This window comes from Condylura cristata, unplaced genomic scaffold, assembly GCF_000260355.1.
Source record: "Condylura cristata isolate star-nosed mole 26May11 unplaced genomic scaffold, ConCri1.0 scaffold00004, whole genome shotgun sequence".
Taxonomy (NCBI): domain Eukaryota; kingdom Metazoa; phylum Chordata; class Mammalia; order Eulipotyphla; family Talpidae; genus Condylura; species Condylura cristata.
In genome coordinates, this window is record NW_004567105.1 from 54,992,906 (window position 1) to 55,019,800 (window position 26,895).

Sequence of the window (26,895 nt, forward strand, 5' to 3'; positions counted from 1 at the left end):
CTTCCGGGTTCCAGCCCCTCTGGGGGAGGAGAAAGGGGCTGGGCCATCCACAGCCCTCACGGCCTGGGACCTCAGTCAGACACCAAGGCCTGCAGCTAGCTGAGGCCTGCCAGGCCTTCAGAGCAGACACAGGGCAGAGGTGAGTCAGGCAGGCTGGGGGGAGGGGTGGGAGAAGGGAATGGGCTGGGAGACCCCTGAGCTCTGGGCTGTCCAGGCCAAGAGCCTCCTGGATGCTCGTAAAGTCGTGGAGCACGACTTCCTTCACCAGCACCCTTGTTTACTAAGGCTGGGCCCTGCACCAGGTGTTAGGGCCAGCGTGTGAATATGACCAAGTTCCCTGACCTCCTGGAGTTTCTGCCTTTTAGTGGGGGATTGGGGACAGGAATAAACAAAACATTGCTAGTGGGGAAATCTAGTATGTGAGGATAGGTGAAAAGAGAAAAGAAGAGCAGATTGGGAATTGGGATTGCCAGGGGAAGGGGTTCAGATTTTAAAGAGGGTGACCATGTGGGCCCCCCTGAGAAGAGGGGCCCATGCTCAAAGACCTGAAGGAGGGAAGAAGGTGCCCACAAGGTTGTCTGTTCAGGAGAAGGCATAGGCTAGTCAGTGGACCAGAATGGCAGAGGCTGGGGTGAGAGGTAAGGCCTGGAGTGTTCAGCAGCAATTCGAATGGAGGGAGGGAGGAGAAAGAGAGGCGAGAGCCTTGCAGGTACCAAAGGGCAGATGGCAGGGCCTCCTGGAACACCCCAGGCCCCTCACCAGTGCCCGGCAGACTGCCACCCACTTGTGTGTGGAAGCCTGCGAATGAACCCCATCTGTGGCTGCGTGACCTGTCCTCCTTTCCCGGGGTCCCTGTCCTCTCTATAAAATGGGTCTACCACAGCAGGATATTTGTAGGGTTGTGGTGAAAGAGAGGAAGTCAAAATAGTGACCATCTGCAGGAAAATTTGCTGCACATGGTCTGCAAGCCAGGCTTTGGGACCTGAGAAAAGACTGTGCTGTTTCCCCCAACACTACTGTAATAGAGAGGGACACTCGGGTAAATAAGGAACTGGGCCTCAGTGTCCACTCTAACAGTGCTCAGCCGGGCAGTGAAGGGCACTGCTGTCAGGAAGACTTCTTCGAGGGGTCCCTGGAGACAGGTGCTCACTAAGAACACCAGGGCAGTGGGGAGGGGCACAGGGTAAGAGGCCCTGGAAAGGCACCCCAGGGTAAGGGGAGTAGGCTGAGTCCCAGTCAGAGAAGCGAGGTGCCAGGCGGGTTGGCCAGCTGGGAGCATGGATCCCTTCCAAGGGCTTTGGGCACCAAGCAGCAAATTCCAAGCAGTGGAGGGGAACAGCACAGTTTGCAGTTTCAGAACTCACCTTGGTAGCCAAAACAGACAAGAGGTGCTGAAACCAAGGGGAGATGATGGCGGTTTCTGTGGGGGTCGGGATGGCACAGACAGACGGATTGAAGAAGGACCCATACCTGGTGGTGGCCTTGCAGTGGGAGAACAGGGGCTTCTACGAGGCAGCGGGCTGGCTTTGAAGGAGGCAGGGTCCACCCTGGCTCTGGGGGGACACAGGGGGTCCAGAGGGAATACTTCACAAGCCGGAAGCACACCGCCTTCCTCAGCAGCACAATACCCCCTTAGGATTCCCAGAAATGGGTTAACTGGGCCCAGGACTCGGACCAGGTGCACGGGGCCTCAGGTTCTCCCAGCGAGCCCCCATGGCAGGGCCATAGCATGAACAGCACTTGGTGGTTAGACTGGTTTCCACAAGCTGAGCAATACTGGTATCAGGCCTAGACAGTGTCTGGTCTGCAGCCTGTACTTCCAGGAAGGCATGTGGGTGTGGAGAGGCTCTCGAGTACTTACGGGGGGGTGGGGGGGAGTGGGTTTTCTCCACCAAGCGCCCCTGGCTGACACCGTCGGCCACAGGTTTGTGTCACCCAAGGCTCAGGCAAGCCAGAAAACCACAGGCAGCTCCAGGCCAGGATGAGCAGCCCAGTGCACCGAGTGTCACTGGGGGATACCTGGAGCAGGCACGAACACCCCGACATAAAGAGCGAGAGGTTTCAGCGGTCCTTCAATGTGGAACGGCTCACCAACGTCCTCGATGGAGGTGCCCAGGAGACTGCCCTTCGGAGAAAAGTCGGTAAGAGGAAGCTGAGGCTGGAGTGTCTGCTACGTGCCTATGGGCTTTGCTGGAAGTTGCACCTTCAGCTAACAAACTCGGCTCTCAAAATTCCAGTTAGATTCGTTGCTTTGGACAGTGAAGGCATGCTTTTAACTTGTCAATATTCCCTGGGCCCATCTGAGGGACACAAGGGTCCTAGGCAGCAGGAGACCCGGATGCTGGTTCACATTCTGTTCCTGTGTAGCTCTGTCACTTGGGCAAGTCAGTGTCCCAGTTCTGGACCTCAATCATCGCGTCTGTAAGATGACAGTAATGTCTGATTTATTTCCCTGTCCACGTGAGAAGATCGGAAGGTGCCAGCAACCTCTCCCAGGTCTCTAAGCCCTCGTTTTCTATCGCTGGCAGAGCGCATCATACATGATGACCCACAGCTTAACCTGAAGGATAATTATTTCATGACGCAGAATGAACGTTACAAGGCCGCCATTCAGAAGAAAGTCCATGTCCAGATGCTAGCCCAGCGCCTGGGCTGGCCAGATGATGGTCGGGAATTACGTTATGCTTACAGGTACTCACTCCCAGGGCAGCCCACGGGAGAGGAGTTCACCTGGGGTCACCCAACAGCTTCCAGCCCCACGAACTTTCCTCACCCAACAAAGACGATTGGGAAACCAGGCCACGTGGGCCTCTGGGTCCCATGGACTGCTCAACCACAACCACGGTGTCTCTCCCCCACAGAGCCCTTTCTGGAGACCTAGCCTTAGTTATACACAACGTCTTCCAGAATGCCCTCAGGAGCCTGGGCTCAGAGGAGCAGATTGCCAAATGGGCCCCACTGTGCAAGAAGTTCCAGATCCTCACAACGTACGCACAGACGGAACTGGGACATGGTGAGCCAGGGCTGCTGCAGGCAGTGTGCCCACAGACATCTCTGTAGGCATGGATTTGTCTATTTAATCTGAATCTACTCAGCAGGTGATAGTCAAGGGTGTGGAGGAAGGGACGCCCTTTTCTAGTTTATATAGACAGACTGTGTAAGGACCAGGGAGGCAAGTTCAGTAACTGTCTCTTGTCTGGTCATGGGTCCCCACACAGACCGCAGGTGAATAGAGACATGCCTGTGAGCACAGCTGGCAGCGGCCTCCATTCTGGGCTAATGTCAGAGCATTCCAGGGCCGCCTCGAGGCAACTCCCTGGGTGTAACTCCCTCCCTGTCCCCATGTCTAACTCCCCTCCTTGTTTCCAAGGAACAAATCTTCAGGGCCTGGAGACTATAGCCACCTACGATGCAGCCACCCAGGAGTTTGTGGTGCACAGTCCCACGCTTACTGCCACCAAATGGTGGCCTGGGGACCGTAAGTATCCATTCATCCTCCAACCCCATCTGTTCCCCGAAAACTAAGCTACCGGGCAAAAGAGCATGGGCTTTGCTATCCAGAAGACCTCAGATGAATCTCTGTTCTGGGTTGGTGACTTTGAGCAAATCAGATCACCTCCCTAAGCCTCACACTTTTACTCTGACAGTAGGTGAGAGGTAAAAAATTGCATCAGTGTGACCGTAGGCCCCCAGAGAAACAGAACTGGAAATAACCCAACCTTTGAGGGCCGAGAGCCAAGGCCTCTCTGTCCCTGGCACTCCTCTCATCTTCGAGTTAATAACTAAGCTTGCCGCAGTCAGAGCACAGGACCCTGTGATTTACACAGAATGCGAGAAGCAGCCTTAGCAGCCCCCTCTCCAGACAACAGGGAAGACTCCAGGCCGACCACCACGCTAGTCCCCCTGCACCTCCCCCTGTGACCACCAGGTGGCAGCCGCACAGTATGCGCGGTGGCTTCAGTGATCTGCCAAATGCCAGGAGGGGATCCCACCCTCTTCCTTCAATTTGAAAATACATTTCTGAGAACACATGTGGCACTTGGGAAGCCATTTGGTGAATGCCTATGGGGTGGGGGGAGGCAATATTTTAAAAAGAAACCAACTTTAGCAGAAAGAGACAGGTGAAAAATAAGCAGGAACATGGGGAAAGATTGGGACTAGAGAAGAGAGAGGAGCGGAGGGAAAGATTGGGACTAGAGGAGAGGAGCGGAGAGAGTGCACCGACTGCAGAGAAAAGAAGTCGATCTGTGCAATCAGGCAGGGCTCCAATACCAGTTCTGGCCCTCCAGGCCAGTGACCTGGGCGTCACTGCCCTCTGGGAGCCTCAGTTTCCTTATCTGGAATCCTAGGCTCACCATACCTGCCTTGCAAAAACTACAAAGTTTCATCTGAAGGTCTGGCACCACCTAGATTCTGATAAATGGTAATTATCTGCATTCATTTTTACTAGGTGGGCGAGGAATGATTCACTAATGGGCTTTTGAGGCTAGGGGGTGAGAAGTTTGATTATTTCACAAAGCTTTTGGCAAGTTGCTGCTAGATTTGTTAGCTCTTTGGGGGCAGGTCCCTTTCTCTGTGATCAGTGACTCTAAAAGTCATCTGCCAGATGGGGGCAGTGATACATAGCTCCCCGTAATTGGGCTTCTGTAGTCTCTCCATGGCTCTGCACACACCCGGCAGCTCTGCATAAAGATCCTGTCTTAATGATCCAAACAAAAGGACTCAAGGGCATATGCTTCAGTCAGAAGACGATAGAGCCAAATGTTAAAAGATGCCAAGCTTTCCCAGATTGTTCCAGTTGGGCTGTTTTCACTAAAGTCCATGGTCATTAACAAGCTTTGCTTTTTGTGATATTAACCAGAGGGCAAGAAGGGTTTTGGTGACATCAAGGTTCCCATCAGCCTCCATGAGCTTCTCTACCCTGCGGGACCCCACCTATGTAACTGGAGTGTGGGGGCTGCATAAACCGCAGTAGGCAGCAGCACCAAATAAGCTGCCACGAACCCCTTCAACCCAGTACCTTGGATTTTTCGTTAGGATTTATTTATTTATTTATGCACAAAAGAACTAGGGTGTGCAGGCCAGAAGTGCGGGGTGTGAGAGGATCCACCAGAGACAGAGTGGGGAGCAGAACGGGAGGAATTACTGAAATACACTGCTGAGGGGAGCAGCGGGCGAGACAGGAGAGGTCCGTGGTGTCACACGTGGGTCAGCTCCCTGGCCGGGGGTCAAACGCAGGCCATAGCAGGGACAGGGCTGAGACTTAATCCCTAGGCCACCAGGGAAGCCAACACTCAGTTCGTTCGAGCGAGAGGCACTGTCGTCTTTGAGTGTTTGCCGCCATTTCCACGGATGACAGAGATCATGTGAGTCAGGGTATCCCGAGTACATCTCAGCCCTTTGCAACCCTGGAGGCTAGCTCCTCTATTGCCCAATCCCACCCAACTGATCCAATCCTAGTATGCTAGTCCTCAGCCTTGCAATCCCTTCCCTGTGTGGCTCCCCTGGAAAGTGCCTCTTGACTTGCAGGTTCCTTGGGTATTACCCCCCCAACCTACATTTTCTGAGGCAGGTCAAACAAACCCCCTCACCCCCGTATCCTGATCTTCCTCGTGCCATGACATGGTTTCTCTTAACCCATTAGACTGTACCCACATCCAGGTTCCCAATGGGGAGGACTAGCCTGCCTGCTCTGTACTCTAGGGTCTCATAAACAGGGGATCATGCTGAACTTCTGTCTGCCCACAGTGGGACGGTCAGCCACCCATGCCCTGGTCCTGGCACAGCTGATCTGCTCAGGAGCCCAGCAGGGCATGCATGCCTTTATTGTGCCCATCCGGAGCCTCCAGGACCACACCCCACTGCCAGGTAAACCCATGGTTCTCCTTTCACAGCCCCTGCGAAGAAACCCCAGCAAGCTTCCCTGTCCTGGGGCTCCCTCTCCTCTCCATGGGAGAAGTTACCCTACAGTGATAACTGTCTGTCCTCAGTTTGGATATCCACAAACAGGGGTAGTCACCCTAACGTGCCAGGCTGCTGTAAGGCTCAGCTGGATGTGACGCAGCACCTGGCACACAGAAGCAGGGCCCGGCTGACACCTCCAACCCGCCTTCCCAGGAATCACCGTCGGAGACATTGGGCCCAAGATGAACTTTGAGCACACGGATAACGGCTTCCTGCAACTGGACCACGTGCGGGTCCCCAGAGAGAACATGCTGAGTCGCTTTGCACAGGTGGGGGACCCAGCGACCAGCCTGCACCACCCATGAGCTGCTGATAGCTCCACATCCTCCTCAATAGGGCTGAGTTTGGGCCCCACACCCCCAACCCCAGAGAGGCTCTGACATCCCACAGACCTGGGTAAAACACAGCTGAGGGTTGACCTTGGGCAAGGTCATTTGTCCTCATTGAGCCTCAGACTTGTGGGCACAGGCTTGCCTCATGGATCACAAGGCAATCGTGGGTCTGGGTGGTAAGGCAATCTGGGAAGGGAGGCTGAGGCTGGCTGGAATTTTACTTACAGCAAGGTCTGGATACAACGAGCCATGAGGACACACCTGCTGAGCACAGGAGGATGTTCTGAGGTCCCTGCTTGCCAGGCATGACCTTTGGTTGTGTATTGTGGGCAGGTCCAGGAGAGGGGGACCCCAGAAACGGGCACTTGGCTCAGTGGCCATTCAGCAATAAGGACACATTTCAGTATTTCAACAATGGGCGTGTTTCTGCTGGTGTGCTCAGGTTGATGGCCCATTGTGTCTGCTCTGGAGGAAGTCTGAGGGTTGTGGAACCCACACAGCACAGAGCCCCCACAGTTCTAGGCAGGAGGCAGGCTGAGAAGTCTTGCTCAGACCCAGTTGCCTTCCCTTGGTCTACCAGGTCTTGCCAGATGGCACCTACATCAAGCTTGGGACAAAACAGAGCAACTACCTGTCCATGGTGGTGGTACGCGTGGAACTGCTGTCGGGTGAGGTCATCCCCCTGCTGCAGAAGGCTTGTGTTATCGCCATTCGCTACTCAGTCATACGTCGCCAGTCCCACCTACGGCCCGGGTAAGGGTGCTGACCACCACAGACAGGGCTGCCTCCCCGTCCCACAGTACCTGTGCACAGTACCACCTGCTGCACCACAGCATGGTGCTGAGCGCACACATCCTCCCCTCACACACATCTGCTCTGCCCTGCCCTGCCATATGGCCTCTCTGCCAGGGTTCCTCTCGGACCCCAGCTGACAGCCAGCCAGTCCAACTTGTTCTGTCTGTGTCCAGCCCCACTGGGTGCTGCATGGCCTGACACCACCAGACCTGACTCTGTACAAGTCCAGGGGGCCCAGTCCGGCTTTGACTGGCCTCAAAGCCAGTGAGTGTGTCGGGGTCAGCCAGCTGTCGAGCTGAAGGCGGCTGTGGCTCCTGAGTTTGTTCTGGGTGTAAGTGATCGTGTCGGCAAAGCCCACCTGTCACATCAGACTGTGATGTGACTGAGGGTGATTCTGTGTGGCTGGGCCTATCAACACCGACAGCGGTATTGTCCAAGTCTTGATCCATTTTCTTGGGTGTGGGTTTATCTAATGCTTCCTCTACTTTATGACACGGAGTGGGAAGAGCTGACTATGTGTGCGCGCACACACACACACACTGTTTTGTTTTGTTTTTGAGATTTTATTTATTTTGTGTAAAAGAGCTGGGGTGTCGGCCAGAGGTGTGGGATTCACTAGAGACATTGCAGAACAGGCAGATTTACTTAATCACTGCCAAGGGGAGAAGTGGGTGAGACAGAAGTCTGCTGCGCCATGTGGTGGATAGGGTGATGGTGCTGAGACTTATGCCTGACACCTCCAGAGAGGCCCCCACAAGTGTCCTATTGTCAGAGTTAGCAAATAAAAATATAGGACTGTCAGTTAAATGTTAATTTCAGGTAAAAAAATTTTTTTTTTTTTTTACTAAATCTGTCAGTGTATCCCCCGCACGCTGGACAGACTCAGGCATTGAGGACACAGCCTTGGGCCAGGCAGACCCACGGCCTGGGAGCCTACAGCCCCAAGTTCACATCCTGAGTTACCCATTGGGTTCTACATATTTCCCAGCACACAAATGTGTGTTCATATTCACCTTACAGGGGACTTCAGGGCTATTACTCGCTTCCTGTCCGTCCATAACGTTTTGCAATGAGTTACCAAAAACTGTCAGTGTTTAGCCGTTTCAGGGCACTGAGGACATGAAAAGGCAGATGTGGCACCTGGCGATCTCTCAACCTTCTACTTCCCCACTCAGCGACCCGGAGGCCAAAGTCCTGGACTACCAGACGCAGCAACAGAAACTCTTCCCTCAGCTGGCCTCAGCCTATGCGTTCCATTTCCTGGCGCAAAACCTTTTAGAATTCTTCCACAACGCCTTCACAGCCATTCTGGACAGAGACTTCAGCCTCCTGCCTGAGGTGCCTGCTATCTGCGGGGAGGGGGGGGTGTGTGTGGCCGGGGGGGCGAGAGCTGGGGAGCGGGGTTGAAATTGTTCCACCCCCGGAAAATAGCCCACGTTCTGCCCCATGAGCCTCTCCCTAGCCTTCCAATGTCCTGGGGCACCCACAGTGAACTGGACCCCAACACAAATCCACCCCTATCAGCCTACCAGAAAGCTCCCAAAACATTAGAGGAAATAATCACACATCGCATACAGAACCCAAGTGCACAATTCCTCGAGTGTACCTGAAACCAAGAAAGCTGAAGTCATTTAGAAATAATCTGGTGGCAGTTTAGCCTGGCTGACCTGATTCATCCCACTGACTGTGAATGTACATTCTGCAGCAGAGATACTGATGCGTTTAACCCCAGACTCCTCTAAGAGGTTATGATATGTAATCTGCCTTAAATGCCCTACATTACCCTTCTAAAGCACAACAAAAAGTTTCTGAGTCCAGGATCTCAGGTAGGAGACTGTGGACATACATACACCCTCAGACTGAGTCTGCTCAGACGTCAGGCCTTACAAGCGTTTCTTCATGAGTTGGTCCAACAGGAGAGCAAACACCACTTATGTCCCCCCTTTACATATAAGGAAAATGAAGCCAAGAGAGAGACTAGGGACTTGAAGGTCTGAAAGACAGATGGGAACTTTCAAGAACCAAAGCAAACCAGGCCTGCTGCCTGCCAGCCCCTCTACACCCAGGACAGTGAGTCAACAGATTCCACCCTCACGGGGCCACCCTCCAATCCTCTGCTTGTCAGCACAATGCAGGACTCTGGATGATGGTGAGCCCCATCCAGAGCGCACCCTCTTCCTGAGATCCGCAGACACTGGCTGGACAGTCCCTTTGGTCTTACTGCCCTGCCCCACCTCCAGTCCCCCTGCCTAAGTGCGTGACCTTGAGAGAGTCTCACGACCTCTCAGTCTTGGCCTTTCATTCATAGAGTTGTGAGCTGAAGATATGATTCTGACCTCTCCCTGTTGTGCTCAACACAGGGGTGGTGAGCATGGATGTTACTAGAAGCCCATTTACCTGACGCCCTCCTGTTCACACAGCTCCACGCGCTGAGCGCAGGGATGAAGGCCACGATAACAGAACTCAGCACCCAAGGGGCCGAAGTGTGTCGCAGGGCCTGCGGTGGACACGGCTACTCCATGCTGAGTGGATTGCCATCACTAGTCACCAAAGTGACAGCCTCCTGCACCTACGAGGGTGAGAACACTGTGCTCTACTTGCAGGTGGCCAGGTAAGGTCTCGGCTAGCTCAGGCCTTGGCCTGACACCTGGGGGCCCCATCAACCTTCTGCTTGGGTTGAAGCATCCATCTGATGCTCACTGAAAGGGGCTTTGGGGCGCACGGACATACTGCAGCTCCAGCCAGGCCACCTTCCTGCTCACCTGGACGGCAGTGTCTCCACTGCTCTCCGCTTCTACCCCAGCCCACTTTGGCCCTTTCCCCACAGGCAGCCAGACAAATCTTTTCAAAGCTTAGAAAAGATGACATCTTCCTCTCGCTTAGCTTTCTCCACTAGCTTCCTGCTACTCCTAGGAAAATGGCACATGACACTCTGTCGCCTACAAGGTCCTCGCGACCTGGCCCGTTCCCTCACCATCCTGCCTTCATGACCTCCTGCCTCTACTCACTGCTGCCAGCCACAAAGTTCTTCTTTCCCATCACAGGCACCACCCTAAAACTCTGCTCCAGTTTACTGCATCGCTGGCTCCTTCTCCCCTCCCAGTCTCAGTAATGACACCCTCCTGAGATGCACTCCTGACCATGTCATCAGATTAGCACTCTCTCCTTCTGAGCAGTCACAATCTGAAAGTGTCTCCTTTTTGGTCCCCTTAGAGGGCAGGGAGTTACCTGCCTTCCTCACTGCCTCTCCGGATTTAGTGCAAGGCTACTCCTGGAGGTTCCAACTTGAGAGGCAAAAAGGAAAAGCTGTGTCAGCCGGCTCCCAGCCGGCACTTTCTCTCTCTCTCTCCCACCTGCTTTATGTCTGACAAGACCTTTCACACTCATCTGTTTCTTGGAGATGGAGAAACTGAGGCTGAGGGAGTGAAATAACTTCTATAGTGTAACATAGTTCTCAGCGGAGCGGGAATCCCAGCTTGTCGGAGCCCAGAGCCTATAACCACTGGGCTGTCACAAGGAAGAAACTTAAGGGCTAAGAGTCACCTGTAATCCTCCCACTATGTCAGCAGTTTTGGATCTAAACTTTTTTCACCTAAGAAAACTGAATTTCCATAGTCACTGTACAATTCATCATAAGTTCCCAAAGCACAAAATCCTAACCAGCACCAGATCGTTTGCTCAACTATAAAAAGGGCTTATGCTCAGGCTGAGTGTCTGCCAAGCGCCATAGCTCCAGCCCACTTCTCAGTGAGAGGAACTGCTTCAGGGTGCCCCTCCCAGAGAGCCTCACTGACTCAGGAGGGCTCTGAACAGGCGACTAGCCCTCAGGAGGGCAGGACCACGGCCTGGTGGCCCTGGTAGGGGAACAAGAGGGCATGCCTCTGGAGCAAGGGGTGCTGGGTTGTTCCGATGGGTCCCCCACCCTCTCACCTGCCTCAATGCCCACCCCCAGGTTTCTGGTGAAGAACTATCAGCAGGTTCAGGGATCCCCAGGCTCCACATCGCAGACATCTCTCCCTAAGTCTGTCGCATATCTGGCCGCACCAGTCCTAGCCAGATGCCCAGCCCAGAGGCCAGCTGACTTCCTCCATCCGGAGCTCTACACCACAGCATGGGCACACGTGGCAGCCAGGTGAGCCAGGCTGAGGGATCAGCCACCCACCAGGAGGTAGGCACCATCTCACGCTTGGATGGTGGGGACTGGTTGAGTGGGCATTTGTGGGTAATCTGAAAACCACCCCGGCCCCAAATTCCTCAGTCTACTTAGCTCCTGCCACTCTGGGCAGAGAGAAGAGGAAGTCACACCCTTCAGCCACATGCCACCGTCACTTCCTCATCCTGGACAAGCTGGCCAGTAGAACATCACCTCTCTGGACAATGTTAGGGCTTTTTTTTTGAAGATTTATTTATTTATTTATGCATACAGAACTGGGGTGCAGGCCAGAGGGGCAGGGGCAGTGAGAGGATTCACCAGAGACGAGTGGGGAGCAGAGCAGTGGGTGAGAGAGGAGAGGTCTGCCATGCCCTGTGGATCACCTGGGGGGGGAGGGGTCAGGGATCAATTCATGCTGAAGAGGCTTTAACTTCTTAGTGCTGTGCTATGCCACCAGGGAGAGCCCAAGGACTTTTTTTTTTTTTTAATGTTTTTAGGTTCTTATGATTTGCAATACAAAGAGTGCAGCAATAGGTACATACTGAGAGTGTGCCAGTATGTAAATACCCACAAATAAAGCAATATTCGTATGTTTGAAATATCCTACAACCTAAAAATAAATTTTGAAAATATGACAGTATCAAGGGACAAAATTAGTTTAGGTCCAGGTGTAGTTGGTTCCAGGAAACATGGAAAAGCCCAAGGACTCATTCATTCTGCCCATATGAAGCACCAAGAACAACCTGGAAAAAAATATTTTCAGTATTTAGTAAGAGGTATTATATCCCAACTGATGGTCCCACAAGTGGCTAATGGTTATTTTGAGATCACAAGCAACTTGGGATATTCCCTTATTTATCCCACAAATATTGAATGCCTGTAACATGCCAGGCACTATTCTATACACTGCGGTTCTGTCAATAAACCTGCCCAATAAGAAAAATCAAGGCTTACAGAACAAAGATTTCAATTAGGTCAGGAATGGAGGGAAAAATAGACTGCCCAGGATGTAAAATGTCATTATATTGCTGTAGGTTGGAAATTAACATGACATCTGCTTATCTTCCCTGAGAAAACAAAATTTAACAAACTGCAAAAAAATTCCAAGGGTCATGGGAGGCGGGGCATGGCAGGGAATAGAAAATAAGATTAAAGGTTAAGTAAATGGTACATGACCCATTTAGTGGATTAGGGGAGAAGGGTTGCTTTTTATTTTCTTCTTAAAGATTTATTGATTTATGCATACAGAACTGGGGTACAGGCCAGAGATGCAGGGGTGGTGAAAGGACTCACCAGAGACAGTGGAGAGCAGGACAGGCAGATCCACAAAGCACATGGCTAAGGAGAGCAGTGAGCAAGTCAGGAGAGGTCTGCCGCACCATGTGGGTCACCTCTGAGACCAGGAACGGAACCCAAGGATCGAACTCACACTGAAGCGGCTGCAGCTAGCTTGCAGTGCTGCACTTTAACCCGCTGGCCACCAGGGAGGGCCCTTTGGGTGGACCACAGGCTTCATTTGCGTTTAGAGAAAAACTATTCTCTGCTCTGCCACAGGAAGTCAGTCAACGGGGAAAACACTGGTATCAGGATGGAGTGTGTATTAGAAAGAGGGGAGCTACACCTGGCCTGTGGACCTGAGCTTTAAAGCTCTGGGGTGAGGAAGGGTTCCACTCCCCACTAGCTGTGTAACCCTTGAAATGTTACCTAACCTCTAGAATTCAGTTTTTTCCATTATAAATTGGGAATGTCTGCTCTAAAAAGGGCTGAAGACATAATGTATACCAAGTATTTAGCTTTGTAACACCTAGGTGGTGAATAAATGAGAATTATCCCTACTTATGAGGAACCCCAGGCAGACTGGAACCCAAACCCCACCAGTCTCTTTCCCACATGGTCAAGAAATTAAACCTTTGTCTCTGCAGGCTCATCAAGGACTCAGTACACAATTTACAGACTCGAATACAAGCTGGGTTTGACGGGGTGGAGGCTTGGAATCAAACCACTGTCATACACCTCCAGGCTGCAAAGGTGAGTTTCCAGTCAGTAGAAGCTGAAAGAGGCCTGTTTTGCTTCACAGACGGCTACCCTGCTGGGAAAATCCAAGTTCTGCCATTATTCCCCAGCTCTGTTCAACAGCTGCCCTCATTTCACTTCCAAGGCTTCGTCCAGGGTATTTTAATTAAAGGACTTAACTCCAAAGCAATCTTGCTGGTAGCTCTTAGGAAAAAATGTAATGAGGCGGTATTATTGGATTTGCTTTAGGTTGTTCAAATATTTCTTTCCAGATAGAAAAACAGGTCATGTCTCTCCCCCCCCTCAGTCCCACAGGCAATCCCTAGATGTCTGATTCAATTTCACGATGTTTTGTGTTTGTGCTTAATTCAGTCAGTCAGCAAATATTTGAGACCCCACTCAAGACCAGGCATTGAGCTGGATCCTAGGGGCTCAACAGTACCCACTGCACAACTACAGTTCAAAAACACTGTGATAGGCTAGTGCAGGTGCCACGGGACCCCAGAGCAGGCACATCTCCTCCACATTGAGGAATCAGAAAGGCTTCCCAGAAATGGCATATAGGCTAGGACTCAAAGATGGGCTGAAATTAGCTGGGTAAAGGGTAGACATTGTGGCTTGGTATGGGGCAAGGGCTGGTTGGGCAGGCGGGGCATCAGTGCTACCCAGTGACCCACCATCTCCATTCCCCAGTGACCCACCATCTCCATTACATCTGCCATGGGCCTGCACAGGGGCGCCCCCTGTTGTGCTAAATGTTCCATCAACACAGAGGAGAGTGTGCCCATACTGTGCTGTCACCAGACCACAGAAAAGAACCACAGCTGCCCACTACTCCTAAGTCCTTCAACCCTTGCCTTGCCTCCAAATGGACCAGACGCTGCTGCCAGCATTACGTCATTTCATGCACACAACCTTGGGAAGGAGTGTAGAATAATCTCCATTTTAGGGATGAGGAAACAGAACTCAGGAGCACTGAGTCCCAGCCGTAGGACAGAGCTGAGTCAAGATGCTTTGTTTTCCTTTCCCCACGGAGCTAAGTCACACATGAGGGATTCTCTGTGCGTGTGTGAGAGAGAGGAGCCCCAAGCTCTGAGGGCACCAAGGGTAAGTGATCAACCAGTCTGGAGGAAAGTCAGTCCCTGCACCTTCCTGGAAAGTGCCCTAGCTGAGTCTCAAAAGTCACATGGGCAGCAAAATCTGTATTTACAGGGTTTTATGCTTTAGCCAGCCATCTACTCCCCAGAAACCTTAAACATCCAACCAGATCCCATCTGGAATACTATAAACGTGCAGACAGGGAGTGGTAGCACCTAAAGAGCTGGGAACAGAAGCATAGGGTTAGACAAGGAGGAGGGAGCCTCCCCTAAGTGCTGGGCTTAGCCTAAGAGCTGGGTCTTCCCAGTTCTGAGGAGACCTGCCATGTGACCTCTGGCATTCCTCCCCTCTCTGGGCTTTAACTTCTCTTTTGTAAAACAGTGACCTGAAGGAGCTGGTCAGCCTATGATGAGCTCTGGTCCTATAATGCCAAGCCCTGCCCAGAAGAGGTATCAGTCTCTAGACAGCCACTAGATCAGTATCTAGCTCAGTCATGGAGACAAAAGCTGGTATTCATGACAATCCAGCCTCAATCTGGTGGCTTTAGCAGTACAGGAGAGTACAGATTCTCACTGGTTTCTGGATTCTCACAGACCTCACTGCTAGTTTACAACCGAATGACCTCTCCAAGGCTCAGCTACTCATCTGCAAAATGGAACTAATAACATAGCTACTTTGTGGGATGATTAGGAAGATTAAATGAGTTAATATATATATAAAACCTAGAGAGGTAACTAGCATATAAATGCCTCACATCCATCCCCCAATCAGTCAGGAAGCAAGATTTGAACTAAGACATGCAAAAGTAAATAAAGTTCACTGTGCTCAGGGCAAGGTGGCAAGGCTTGGCTCAACCTCTCCCTGAAGTGTAGAGGCCATTTGAGCTTTCTGGTCCTTTCTAGTCCTCGTCCTGCTTTCCAATGCATAGAAGGCCTAGCTCTCAAGCAGCTCTTATTGCTCCACTCTTCAATCCAAGGCCCTGAGAACTTAAGTGACCCTCCAGTAAGAACAGGGAAACAGGGTTAGGTGGAAAAGTGAGGGTCTCTAATTTTGCCAAACTGGGTCCAGCATGAACAACAAGAGCTGTTTGTCCTGAGAGGGACAGTAGAACACATCTGCTCCACATCCAAATATTATAAACCCAGCACGTCTGAGCACATCAGGTCCAGGTGACAGAGTTCATGCACAGGAAGGCCCCTCTACATGAAGTGACCTTTCCACCATTCTCTGTCCCCTTGGCAAACTCCTTTAAGTTCCAAAGACACTCTCAGCCTTAAAGACACCAGAAGCAGCACAGGCATGACTGGGGAGCTTGTCAGAAAGCACAGATTCTTTATCCCAGATTTTGCATTTTGATAAGATCTCCATGTAACCTGTATGCATATAAAAATTTGAGAAGACTTGTTTGTTCCACTTTCCCTTTCTCTCTGAGAGACCCCCCCCCCATAGAATTTTTAATCCTTGGTGATAAAAATAAGTGCTTTGGTCTTCCAGAGCAGAAATAGTTAGAATATTTAGTAACAGGCGGGAAGGGGCACGGAGCAGTCCTTTGTGATTGCTCTGTGCCCTCCTGCTGAGTAAGGCTTTAACTCTTTAAATGCCTGGCTGTGGGGAGAAAGGGGCTCCTAGGATAGAGCCTGTGAGGGCAATACTAAAGTATTATTTAAATCACTGACGAAGTCAGTCTGTTGCACATGGGCTAAACAGCCCTGTTTATCTCAAGGAGTTTATACTTTATCTGGGAGAAATTCTGTATACAACTTGTATCCCTACTTTCTGCTCCAAGACCCATACTATACACAAACACACACACACACCACTGTCTTGAAGATACACACAACTGTTTTCCTGAGAAAAGTGGGCTGTTCATCACCATTCCCATTCCAGGTTCCAGTATTCTGATATTCTTTCTTTCTACTTTCAAACTTACTTGAAACTACCCTAAACAAAGTGAGGAGACTAAGGGCATGTTCTGGAGTCTACTAGCCCTCCACAAATGTCCAAACACAACATCTTCAAAAAACCTGTCAGGCCCATAATGCGCAGGAGAAAAGGCGCTTGCTTGCCATCTGTAGGGAACCAGGCCACGGAAATGTGTACACATGAGTCATCCAACAGTCTGGCCAAGCTTCCAGTATGACTTCTGAAATCAGAAATCAGAGGCTAAGGCATCTTTGTATCTTCACAGGCACACTGCTACTACATCATTGTGAAGAATTTCACAGAAGCTCTGAAGAAACTAGATGAACCACCAATTCAGCAGGCACTCAAACGCCTCTGCGACCTCTATGCTTTACATGGGATCCTGACTGCCTCAGGAGATTTTCTCCATGATGGATTTCTGTCTGGTGCCCAAGTAGATATGGCAAGAACAGCCTACTTGGACCTGCTCCCCCTCATCCGGTAAGTGGCTGACCCTCAAAACAGGGTAATCTTCAGAAAATAGCTCTAGGCATTAGTTCACAGGTTACTTTAAACTCCAAAACCTTCAGCGCAAAACCTTGCTAAACAGGGTCTGGAAAAAGCAGTAAGAACGTTGAAGAGTATTATTACACACAAAGTATTATGGATTAGTGAAAGAAAAGATGGGGGAAAGTTAGAAGTAAAAATAAATTACCTACCTCAAGTGAACTAATCAACATGGCCAAGGAGACAGAACAGTATCTAAGGAAAATGAATAAAAAAAGCAAACCACAAACTAATATGTATTAGTAGCAATGTTAACGAATCTTAGAGCTAACATTAAGGTGCATTTATATATGCCAGGCACTGTGCTTTTACATACATCATTTCATTTACTCCTTACAGCCTTTTTTAAGTTTTTAATCTTAATCTCCTCCCATTTTACTTGGAAGGAAATTTAGGCTCAAGGGAGCTAAGTAACTTGCCATGGCTACCAGTTAGTCAGAGGAAGACGCATATGTCTGATCCCACATCATATGCTCTTAAGCTATGCATTAAGGTTAAATCTGGGCTATTGTTTGTTCCAAATACTTAATATATACCTTTGTCCTTGTTTAATGTAGTTAAGCAAACTCTTACTAAGTTGAACAAACTTATTTTAACACTACCTCAGCTTCAAGAAGGAGAAAAAGAACAAAAAAACGAGGGGGCAATGGTGCAAATCATGCTATACAATACATAGAAAAAAAAAACCCACTAATCCCAGTAGTTTATATAATAATTTATAAAACAATAATACCTAGTTTTTACATGCAGCATTAATGCTGTGTAAGTTAGGGTCATGATATACTAATGCTATGCTTTCCTTTTTTAATATTTTCTTTCAAATTACTTTTTTTGGCATTTTTCATATTTTTTCCTTTACATGTAATCTAAATGATCACTGCAAAAATGTATCAAAACTATGATCTTACTCTGACCATGGTGCTAAAAGAAACAGAAATCCAAACAATACAAATTAGTCACTATTTGCTCATAAGATTAAAAAATGTGTTAATTTGAGAACACAACCTTTTTTGAGAAAGTATGATATCTGTGGTACATGGTGTGTGAGTGTGTGTGTGTGTGTGCGCACTGTGCACATGTTTTTCCCCTTAGAACCTTCAACGGGGTCACATTATCAAACAGATGAAGACCAAAAGGGGGGAAAATTTGAAAATTCTTTAAATAAGATTATCATGACAGGTTTATTTCTAACAATATGCAACCTTACATGCCATTTATGACTACATATAATCATCTAACAGTATAGCTGGTGGTCAATAAATGCTTGCTCAATTAAATCATCAAAAACTGTCAATACAATTATGCCCAGGTACTAAACTCTTCCTAATACCGAAAATCCAGCAAACCATTCATAACACTGCACACTTCATGCCCAAGTGTGTCTAACATTCTGATATACTTGGTATTTGAAAGCACAAAAAGACAGTAATGTGCTAGCCTTGACTGTCCTTGGTAATGAAACACAAGATCACCTTAAAACCTCATGATTTCTCATCTGCAGCAACATTTCTAAGCTCTTGCTGGGCTCCAGAGACTTACAATTCAAGACAAGACAGGCAACACTGAGGCAAACAGACAATTTATGCATGCATCAAAACCACAAATTGATTTATTCACATTATGGCTCCTAAGTAACCTCCAGACCACTGCAGGCAATTAGGTATGTAACGGAGTCTAAGCTTCTAATGGTTCTATGTCAGATGGAGCAGATGATGAAGGAACTAGAGTCAAAAGCTTGTCCTCCAGCATGCAGTTCCCTGATTACTCAGTATCACCCTCACATTTATGAGATGGCAAGTGAAGGACGGCACACTATTTTAGGGACACTAAGAACCAGCTCTCTGTATAATGGTAATTAATTTACCCTAATGGTTTTTCAGTTGTTATAAATCTCAGTTGGGGGGCTTTCAGGCAAAGGTGGCAGATTGAATATGTGCATTTACTTTTGTTCCCACTTGAAACTATTAAAATAGCAGCAAGTAGATTTAAATTTTTTAAGACATAAAGCCACAAAGAAAAAAGAGAATGAGAGGAAATATGAAATTGGAAAGTAAATGGATAAACTATGATTTACCAATCTGAGAAAACATTAATCCTCAACCAGAAAAGGGAAAAATCTAAAAGCAAGTTAACACCCAAAAAACCCAACACCCCAACACCAGAATCTCAGGTCTCAGAGGTAAAGAGAAGAGTGACAGAGAATGACTGGAAGTCTCCTACATAAATTGAGTCCCTAGTTCCCTTTGTCATCATCTGTGAGTAGTTCTTTAAGTCTTTCCTCAATCCCATCCTGCCAGAAGGATAAACAAAGGATCTGTGGACTAGGGAACACCAGGCATAGTTTAAGACTGACCCTGCCAAAATAAGGACTTGGATAAAATTACTGGGCAAATGCTTTTCCCCCACTGGTTCCCGAAAACCGGCAACCAGGCTAGTAACCTTCAGGAAAATAACATGATTCTTTTCTGGAGACTCTCATCCGTCCAGCTAAAAACACTGTCACTAGGGTTCCCCCAATGGCCTACACCCAATTCACCCCACAGTGAACTCCATTGACTAGCACACCCACAGACTTCTAATCATCTGGTTAATGCACCATATGATCAACACTCAGGGATCACCAGGCTGCTGAGGAAAACCCTAACATAAAGTACAGATACCAAAGTTCCAGCAACTCAAGAGAATATGCAATGAGAAAAAACTTTAAAAGATTAGTAATAACCTCAAGAGTTAAGAGATACTGCCACCATAAAACAAGAGAACATCATTTCTTAAAAAAGCAATATTCACAAAGAGAAAGAAAAATCAAAAAATTATAGTGGGATAAAAGTGAAGGACTAGAGGATAAAGCTGCAGAAACCTGCTAGAAAGAGCAAAAGGAAGAAAATAGAAGATAAAAGTGGTAAAAGGTCTCCTACTAACTGCCCAGCTGTAAAACAGGTCTAAAAAAGAGCGAAGAAAAGGGAGTACATTATTAATACGATAATTCAAGATAGTTCAAATGAAGGTTGCAATTTTCAGATTAAAAAAGCCACAAATGTTTACAGTACGGAAGACACACACACACACACACACACACACACGAAGTCAAATACACAGTGTGTGAAAAATAGTGGTTAAATGCTAAGAAAAGTAGAGCAGGAAAGGGAATTAAGGATGCTGGGGATGGAGTGAGGGGGCTGTAGTTTTTAATAATAGGTCAGGGAAGCCTGTCAGGAAGGGTGACATTCAAAAAAAGATCTTAAGTGGGTGAGGGGGGGTGAGAGGAGCCATGTGGTTGACTGGAAAAGGAACATTTGAAGCACAGAACAAGTGTGGGAGGCCAGAGTACACTTGGCACTACTATCCAGGGAACAGAGAAGAGGCCACAGAAGTTGGGAGTGGTCAGAGTTAAGGATGTGTGAGGAGGGGCAAGGAAGAAGGTACAATCATTGCAAAAACCTAAGATTGGCTTTTACTTTGTGTTAAAAAGGGAGTTTCAAACACAGGGTAGCTAGAATTTAAAGGATCGGTTGCTGCCATATAAGGACTGACTGGGGAGAGGAAGAGGAGGAAAAAACTGAGAGCCCCATTAGGAGGTTTCTTAATCCAGATAAGAAATGATGGTGGATTGGACCAGGGTGTTAGCGCTGGAAGTAGTATGCAGTGGTCAAAGTTTGGGCAGATTTTTGGAGAACAGGATTTGCCAACAGATTATAGAGGTGGGATGTATGAGACAAAGAGGAGTTCAGGGTTTGGGCCAGGATAGAGGTACCATTTACTATAAATAGGGAAGACTACTAGAGGACCAGGTTTGGCAGGATGGGCAGAAGATCTAAAAGATCAGAAGTTTGATGCTGAATATGTTATGTTTAAAGAACCTGCCAGAAATCAAATAAGGTGTTAATAAGCAGGTGAGACTGGAAAGATAAATTTGGAAGTCATTGCATGTGGCTGGTATTTAAAGCCATGAGAAGGCAGATATTACAAGGAATGAGCTTCTGAGAAGAAACAGCCCAGGTACTTATGGTCAGGACACTGCAAAGAGATGAGGTGGTAACATTGGCAAGAGTCATGTCTGTGGAAGGGTGGGCGTGAAAACCTGAATGGATACAGTTAAGAACAGGAAAACTAGAAATAGCAAGCCTAAACACGCTCTCAAAGTTCCGTAATAAAAGGAAGCCAAAATATGGGGCAGATGATGAAGGAACTAGAGTCAAAAGTTTGTGCTCCAGTAGGTAAGGGAAGGCTCCTCATGGAGAAGAAACTGGTCTGATCTGAAAGCCTAGACAGAGAGAAGAGACAGCATTGTACTCATGAGTACACAGGTGGGAAGTGATGAAAATGCTCTGCTTCTATGTTATCAGTGAAATAGGATGCAAAGGTAAGAGAGATGGAAGTGGGTAGTAGAAATTTGACAATCAAAGAGAAGGTATGAAATTATCATTTAAGGGAATGAGAAATTAAATAGATTTAAATAATATAATGAGATTGCTAGGAAGTAAAATAAGGGTTTTTAGCCCTTATACTAGTCAATATTGGTTTTTCCAATCATAGATACAAAGTTGGTGGAAAATGGAGATTATGAAAGAGGATTTTGCTAAATAAGTATGATGAAGGGAGTGAATATAATGGACCATAGAATTTCAGCTGAATAAGGAGGAAAGACAGACCCCAGGGAGATGAGGGACATTAAAAAGGTGGTAGGTGCTAGCAGGTCAAAGAACTTGAAATAGCCCTACCTGAAAAATTACCTCATAATGATGATGATCATTCAGAAAGGATGAAAATAAATACCATATCCCAGTCACCTCAAATGCGTGTGGAACAAGGGTTAGTCAAGAGTGCATACAAACAATCTCATTATGTTTTATATCCTTTGCTTAAAAAGGAAGAGATCATGTGGACAATTTATTTCACTCTCTAGAGGTTAAAACACAACTTGTTGCTTGAAAAGGAAAGAAAGAATTATAGAGGGAGTAAGGTCGAAAGATAGGAGAAAATAAATGGAACGTGGCTGATAATATGGGGAACATGCAGCCCTTGTCACTCCTGGTATGTCATCTTCTCAGGGAATGACAGAGGGAAACTTCAGAACAAGGTCAACGGAGAAGATTCAAGAAATTGAATCTTCCACCTAGAAAGTGAAATCATTAAGAATTATAGCAAAAAAAAAATTATAGCAGGAGTGATAGGGAGAAACATTAAGCCTGGAGGTAAACTCCAATAAAGGAGAGATGTGGTAGGGACACCGCACAGCTGTGAACAGGATACATAAAAGTCATAAAAATATACAGGATGTATACGGTTATAATGTCCTAATAATGTAAGCACTGAATATCAGTCTGGCCAAAAATATGCTTATATTGGGAGGCAGGAAGGTCAAGGGGAAGAAGCCTGGGGAGGTGGTAGATGAGAGGTAGGGGAGAGGGTACTAAAAATATCCTTGTCTTTTATAGTGGAGAGTCAACAGATAATATCTAAAGCTGAACAATCAAGAAGTAACAATATAAACAAGATATTTAAATATTCAGGTAAATAACAAAAATATCAGCTAACAAACTGAAATAATGGCAGTAACAGGGAGGAAACAGAAGTTAGAAACAGGGAATATGCTGATTTTAAATAACAACTACTTGGCTTTTCACTTGACACATAACAACTCATCAAAAATCAAAACAAGTGAAAAAGTAAATCTGAACTGTGTGAAAGTGAATAATGATGCAACTTCTAATTGTTATTCTCCATCCCAGATTAATGAGGTTCCGTAAAATCAATTTAAAATGCACACTCTTGTTTTCTCTTACAGGAAGGATGCTATCTTGTTAACTGATGCTTTTGACTTCACTGATAAGTGTTTAAATTCAGCACTTGGCTGCTATGACGGAAATGTGTATGAACGTCTGTTCCATTGGGCTCAGAAGTCACCAACCAATACTCAGGTAGGTAGTTAGGTATTGGTTTTAAGTTATAAAAAAGGGCAGAAAAATACCATGAGTACATCTCCATTTTTCTCATTATACTGATTTCCATTAAGTTGGAAATCATTTGCCATAATCTATAAGTTTTAAGTATTTTCAGAATACATAAAAGAAAGCATGAGTGGATATATGTCATGGTAGCAACTCTGAGTCTGGACTATAATTAGCAAAATACATTTCTCAGAATTCAGTAAAGGGATTTAAGAGGAAGGTCCAAACTGAGTCATGGCTTGACATATGCAAGGGCATACAGACATAGGGGCAAAGTGATTTTTAAGTAACAAAAATAAGGTAAATCACTGCAGTGATTTAGCCATATTATTTTTCAGCCCTTTAACTCTCAATTTTGTGTTGATAAAACTGGGTGTTCCAAAGAGATAAGGAAACTTGGGCTGTCTCTCGAAGATCTGACTACTTGAAAAAGATGCCTCTTCCCTCTCTATTCTGAAGAACACAATCCAAATTACAAAGGCTACTGCACTATCCTCTAAATCCAGGAAAGTCATATAAATGACAATTATAAGAATTAGAGCAAAAAGATCCTTAGTTGTCCTGAGAAAGAAGACCAGAACTGTGTCATAAATCCTAACACTCCATGGCCAGGGTCCCAGATTCTGCTATGAGCCTCACTGGGAAAAAGCTATGCCAGTGAATACATTAACTGATGAGAAGACATAAACCCTGTACTTGGAATTAGGGAACCAGTGTTTAATACCAAATTTGATATAAATGATCAAAACAAAGAGAGTATACACAACAAATGTAGGTACACAATAGATTTTTTTTAATTCTATAATGCAAATAAATATGTTATTCAAATGGCAAAGCTGACATTTTTTTTTTACCTCTCTGGACCAATTTCAGAAAAGGTGTCTTAACAGCTCATCATATTGGCAACTCTCAGGCTTTCATTCACACTTAACTTGGTGTTAGACTTGCTCTTAACATTTTACATCCTGTCATACCTTAAAACTTAATTTAACACAATTATCTAAAGTGGTTAAACATAACCAATTACCTCCCAAGATAGCTATAGTGAAAGGTCAATCCATTTTGGCCCTTTTCCCTATCTCCAGGAAGGCATCCTTTTAACTCAACAAATATAAGCAACTTATCTAAAGAAGGTATGCTACATTTATGGTTTAGTACAATTAAGCTACTTCTAGTGTGCTCCTCTTTCCAAAATGATCTACTTTCCAACATTTAAATCCTGGTGTAAAATACAGCAGTTCTTCCATTCTAAATTAGCTCCATGGTCTTAAGATAAATGTATGCCCTTTGGTGCTTCAGAGAAAAACCTCCCCTGCAGGAAATGCTGACACATATAGCTCAAACCTGTTTTCACTAATAACACAAGGAAACATGCCACTTACCCTGATTCCTCATCTTCACTAAAGAATTGGTGGGGGCTAGGGGGCAATAAATAGTTTTTATTTTGTTTCTGATCTTTATTTTAAAAAAATTTAATCTGTATACCACGTGAAGACAGGTCTGTCTAAATGATGGGCATGGCTGACTCTCAGCACCAACAGATATAATGAAATGCTGATGCACTTCATCCCATTCACTTTCCTCTAACTCCTACCACTTGACTATGAACAGGATCTTTCTAACTCTGGGATCTATCACAGAGCAGACACTTCACGTTATGGAATAAATAAACATGATTTTATACAATGAGATGAAGGAAACTGCCGGATATACATTGCAGCAGGCTCTTGCCATCCCAGCTTATATTACCTTGCTAAAAATTTCACTCATGATCAGAAATTTAGTTATGTGAGGTGACCGATGACCTTGGAGTTTCTACTTAGTTAAAATGATACATTCTTGACTTTGACTGCCACATACTCTTACATTTCTGGCTCCTCTACAGACCACCAAAGTAGCACTTTTAAGCTGTATTTTTCTAATCTGCTATAGTAATTTTGAATGTGCTATATTTTTTCCCCTCAATTACACCAGTAGACAAAAAAAGGCACTTACAGGTATCTCAAATTAAAACAACTACACTGAAATATGCCCTGTAGACACAAAGTATGAATAAGGATATATCTCACTGTCATTTTCTACCAAAAGAAAGGTGCTATACTAAGTTAAATGTCTTAGAATCATTATACGACACTCTCTTCTATCCAGGCAGGGTAAGTGCTGAGCTTCCATTTCCAGGCAGTAGGATGTGCTCGCTCATATGGAATCTGCCTTTTGGCTTTTTTCCTCATCTGGATTTTATTTCAAGCCAGTTTCTCCAAAGTAAACTGCAAACAGCTGTTCCTATCACTCCCCCCCACCCACTGCAAACGGCTGTTTCTATCACTCCCTGTTTCTATCACTCCCCCCCCCCACACACATGTGAATGCATGTCTAGGTGATTCCCTACAGTGGAGGGACCACTGGGGATAACTTCAAAACAAGAATCCTATTTCTCCAAAATTATTCTATTGTAAAAATCTGTCCAAACAGTAGGTAGATATGGCAAACACATCTGCTGATTCTTCGATTATTCAACTGACTATCTGCTACATGCCAGAAACGACACTGAGGATACAGTGGAATGAGCAAGCCTGTCTTCAAGGAGCTCACAGTTTTAGTCAATATAGGCAGAAAAGGAAACAAGTAAATATTCTAAAAGATGAGACTAGCAATATGAAGAATCGGTATGTTAAACATTAAACAATAATGGAGGTAACTTATTCAACACTGAATATTTACCTGATTTTCCACTTTATGGTTCCTTGCTTTGTGGTAATATTTAATTTCAAAGAGCCTTAAAAAGTCAAGTCTTTTTTTTTTTTTTTTGTATTAAGTTCCAAAGGCAAATAATAAGCTGTATGTTTGTCATTTTTTTTTTAAACTGGCCACCTGCAGCCACAGTTTAAAATCTGCATGAGAAAAGGAAGGATGCCCTTTGGAAAAAATGTTTCTCCATATGCTCACAAATTTTTTTTTTAATTTTGAAAATTAAGTATCTTATGTAATGTTACACTGTGAAACTAAAAACTTATTTGAAAGTAAAAATTACTAAACCTGTTTAATAATGTACTTCTATTTTTAAACAGGGAAACCCTGCCTATGAGGAATATTTAAGACCACTATTACAAAGTCAGAGATCCAAGCTATGAAATAATCAACAGCATTCAAGAGGCACCACTATGTGACAATGGTACTATGGCATATATCATTAAATTTTAAAGTATAAATATATGTGTACATTTTAAAGAGTCATCTTTTAGATAGTGTCTGAAGTAGATAAGCTATCCCGTGGTTTACTTCAAAATAGAATATATGGGAGGAATAAAGTTGTTGTAATTGGTTAGTGGGTACATGGGTACACTACTCTACTTTTGAATAATTTGAAATTTCCTAAAATAAAGAACATTGTCCATTCATAGCATCTATTCTGCCAGGATTTTGCTTAGATATAGCAAAAACCAAACAACTAGTTATTTTTTTAGCACATATTTATACAAGGGTTTACAAAGATACACACACACACACACACACACACACACGAATGATATACACATATCCTCCTCAAGCATGCCTATTTTTGGTGTAATCTAAATAAAATATAGAGCCTAAAGTAATCCATTTTTTTAAATCAACTCTCCCATGTGAAAATGATTACTAACTTCATAAAAACAGACATAATTACCCAAATATAATCAAGCTATATTTTTTCATACCACTTACAATGGCCTTAGATAAAACTCTGAAATCAAATGTTGTCACTAGACGGATTAAATTGTGAAAAAGTCTTAGCTGGCTACTTTTCCTAATTTACTCATAAAAATAAATATTTAATTGTTAATAAGTAGCAAATCTGAGAAAGTTTATCAAAAGCAAACTTTTCCCAATAAACTAGGCAAAGGAGATCTCCTAAATTTTTAACTTTTAAAACCTTGGAGCAAGTAATATTCCCATTTTCATACCTGTTTTCAATCCAAATAATTTTATCCATAGTCACCTCAGCTAATTCAACAATACATGACCACCGTTTTATCTCACACTTGCCTTGCAAAGTTAACATAAAACATTTTGTCATGATTTCTTCTTTGGATTTTTTTTGGAAACCACTAATCAAACAATTTGATATAGGAAAAAATTTTCT

The 26,895-nt window shown here is 45.8% G+C and overlaps 1 protein-coding gene across 1 annotated transcript; it reads left to right on the forward strand.

Annotated features, from left to right (window-relative positions):
* Nucleotides 1–26,660, forward strand: ACOX2 (acyl-CoA oxidase 2, branched chain). The gene is made up of 15 exons (XM_004676022.2): nt 1–139; nt 1,925–2,141; nt 2,529–2,691; nt 2,862–3,013; nt 3,371–3,478; nt 5,749–5,868; nt 6,118–6,233; nt 6,877–7,049; nt 8,267–8,429; nt 9,512–9,702; nt 11,044–11,223; nt 13,167–13,272; nt 16,544–16,758; nt 22,613–22,745; nt 25,844–26,660. Exons 2-15 carry the CDS (start codon nt 1,982–1,984, stop codon nt 25,904–25,906), a joined length of 2,043 nt encoding a protein of 680 aa, XP_004676079.1. The 5' UTR covers nt 1–139; nt 1,925–1,981; the 3' UTR covers nt 25,907–26,660.
* Nucleotides 26,661–26,895: the final 235 nt, after the last annotated feature.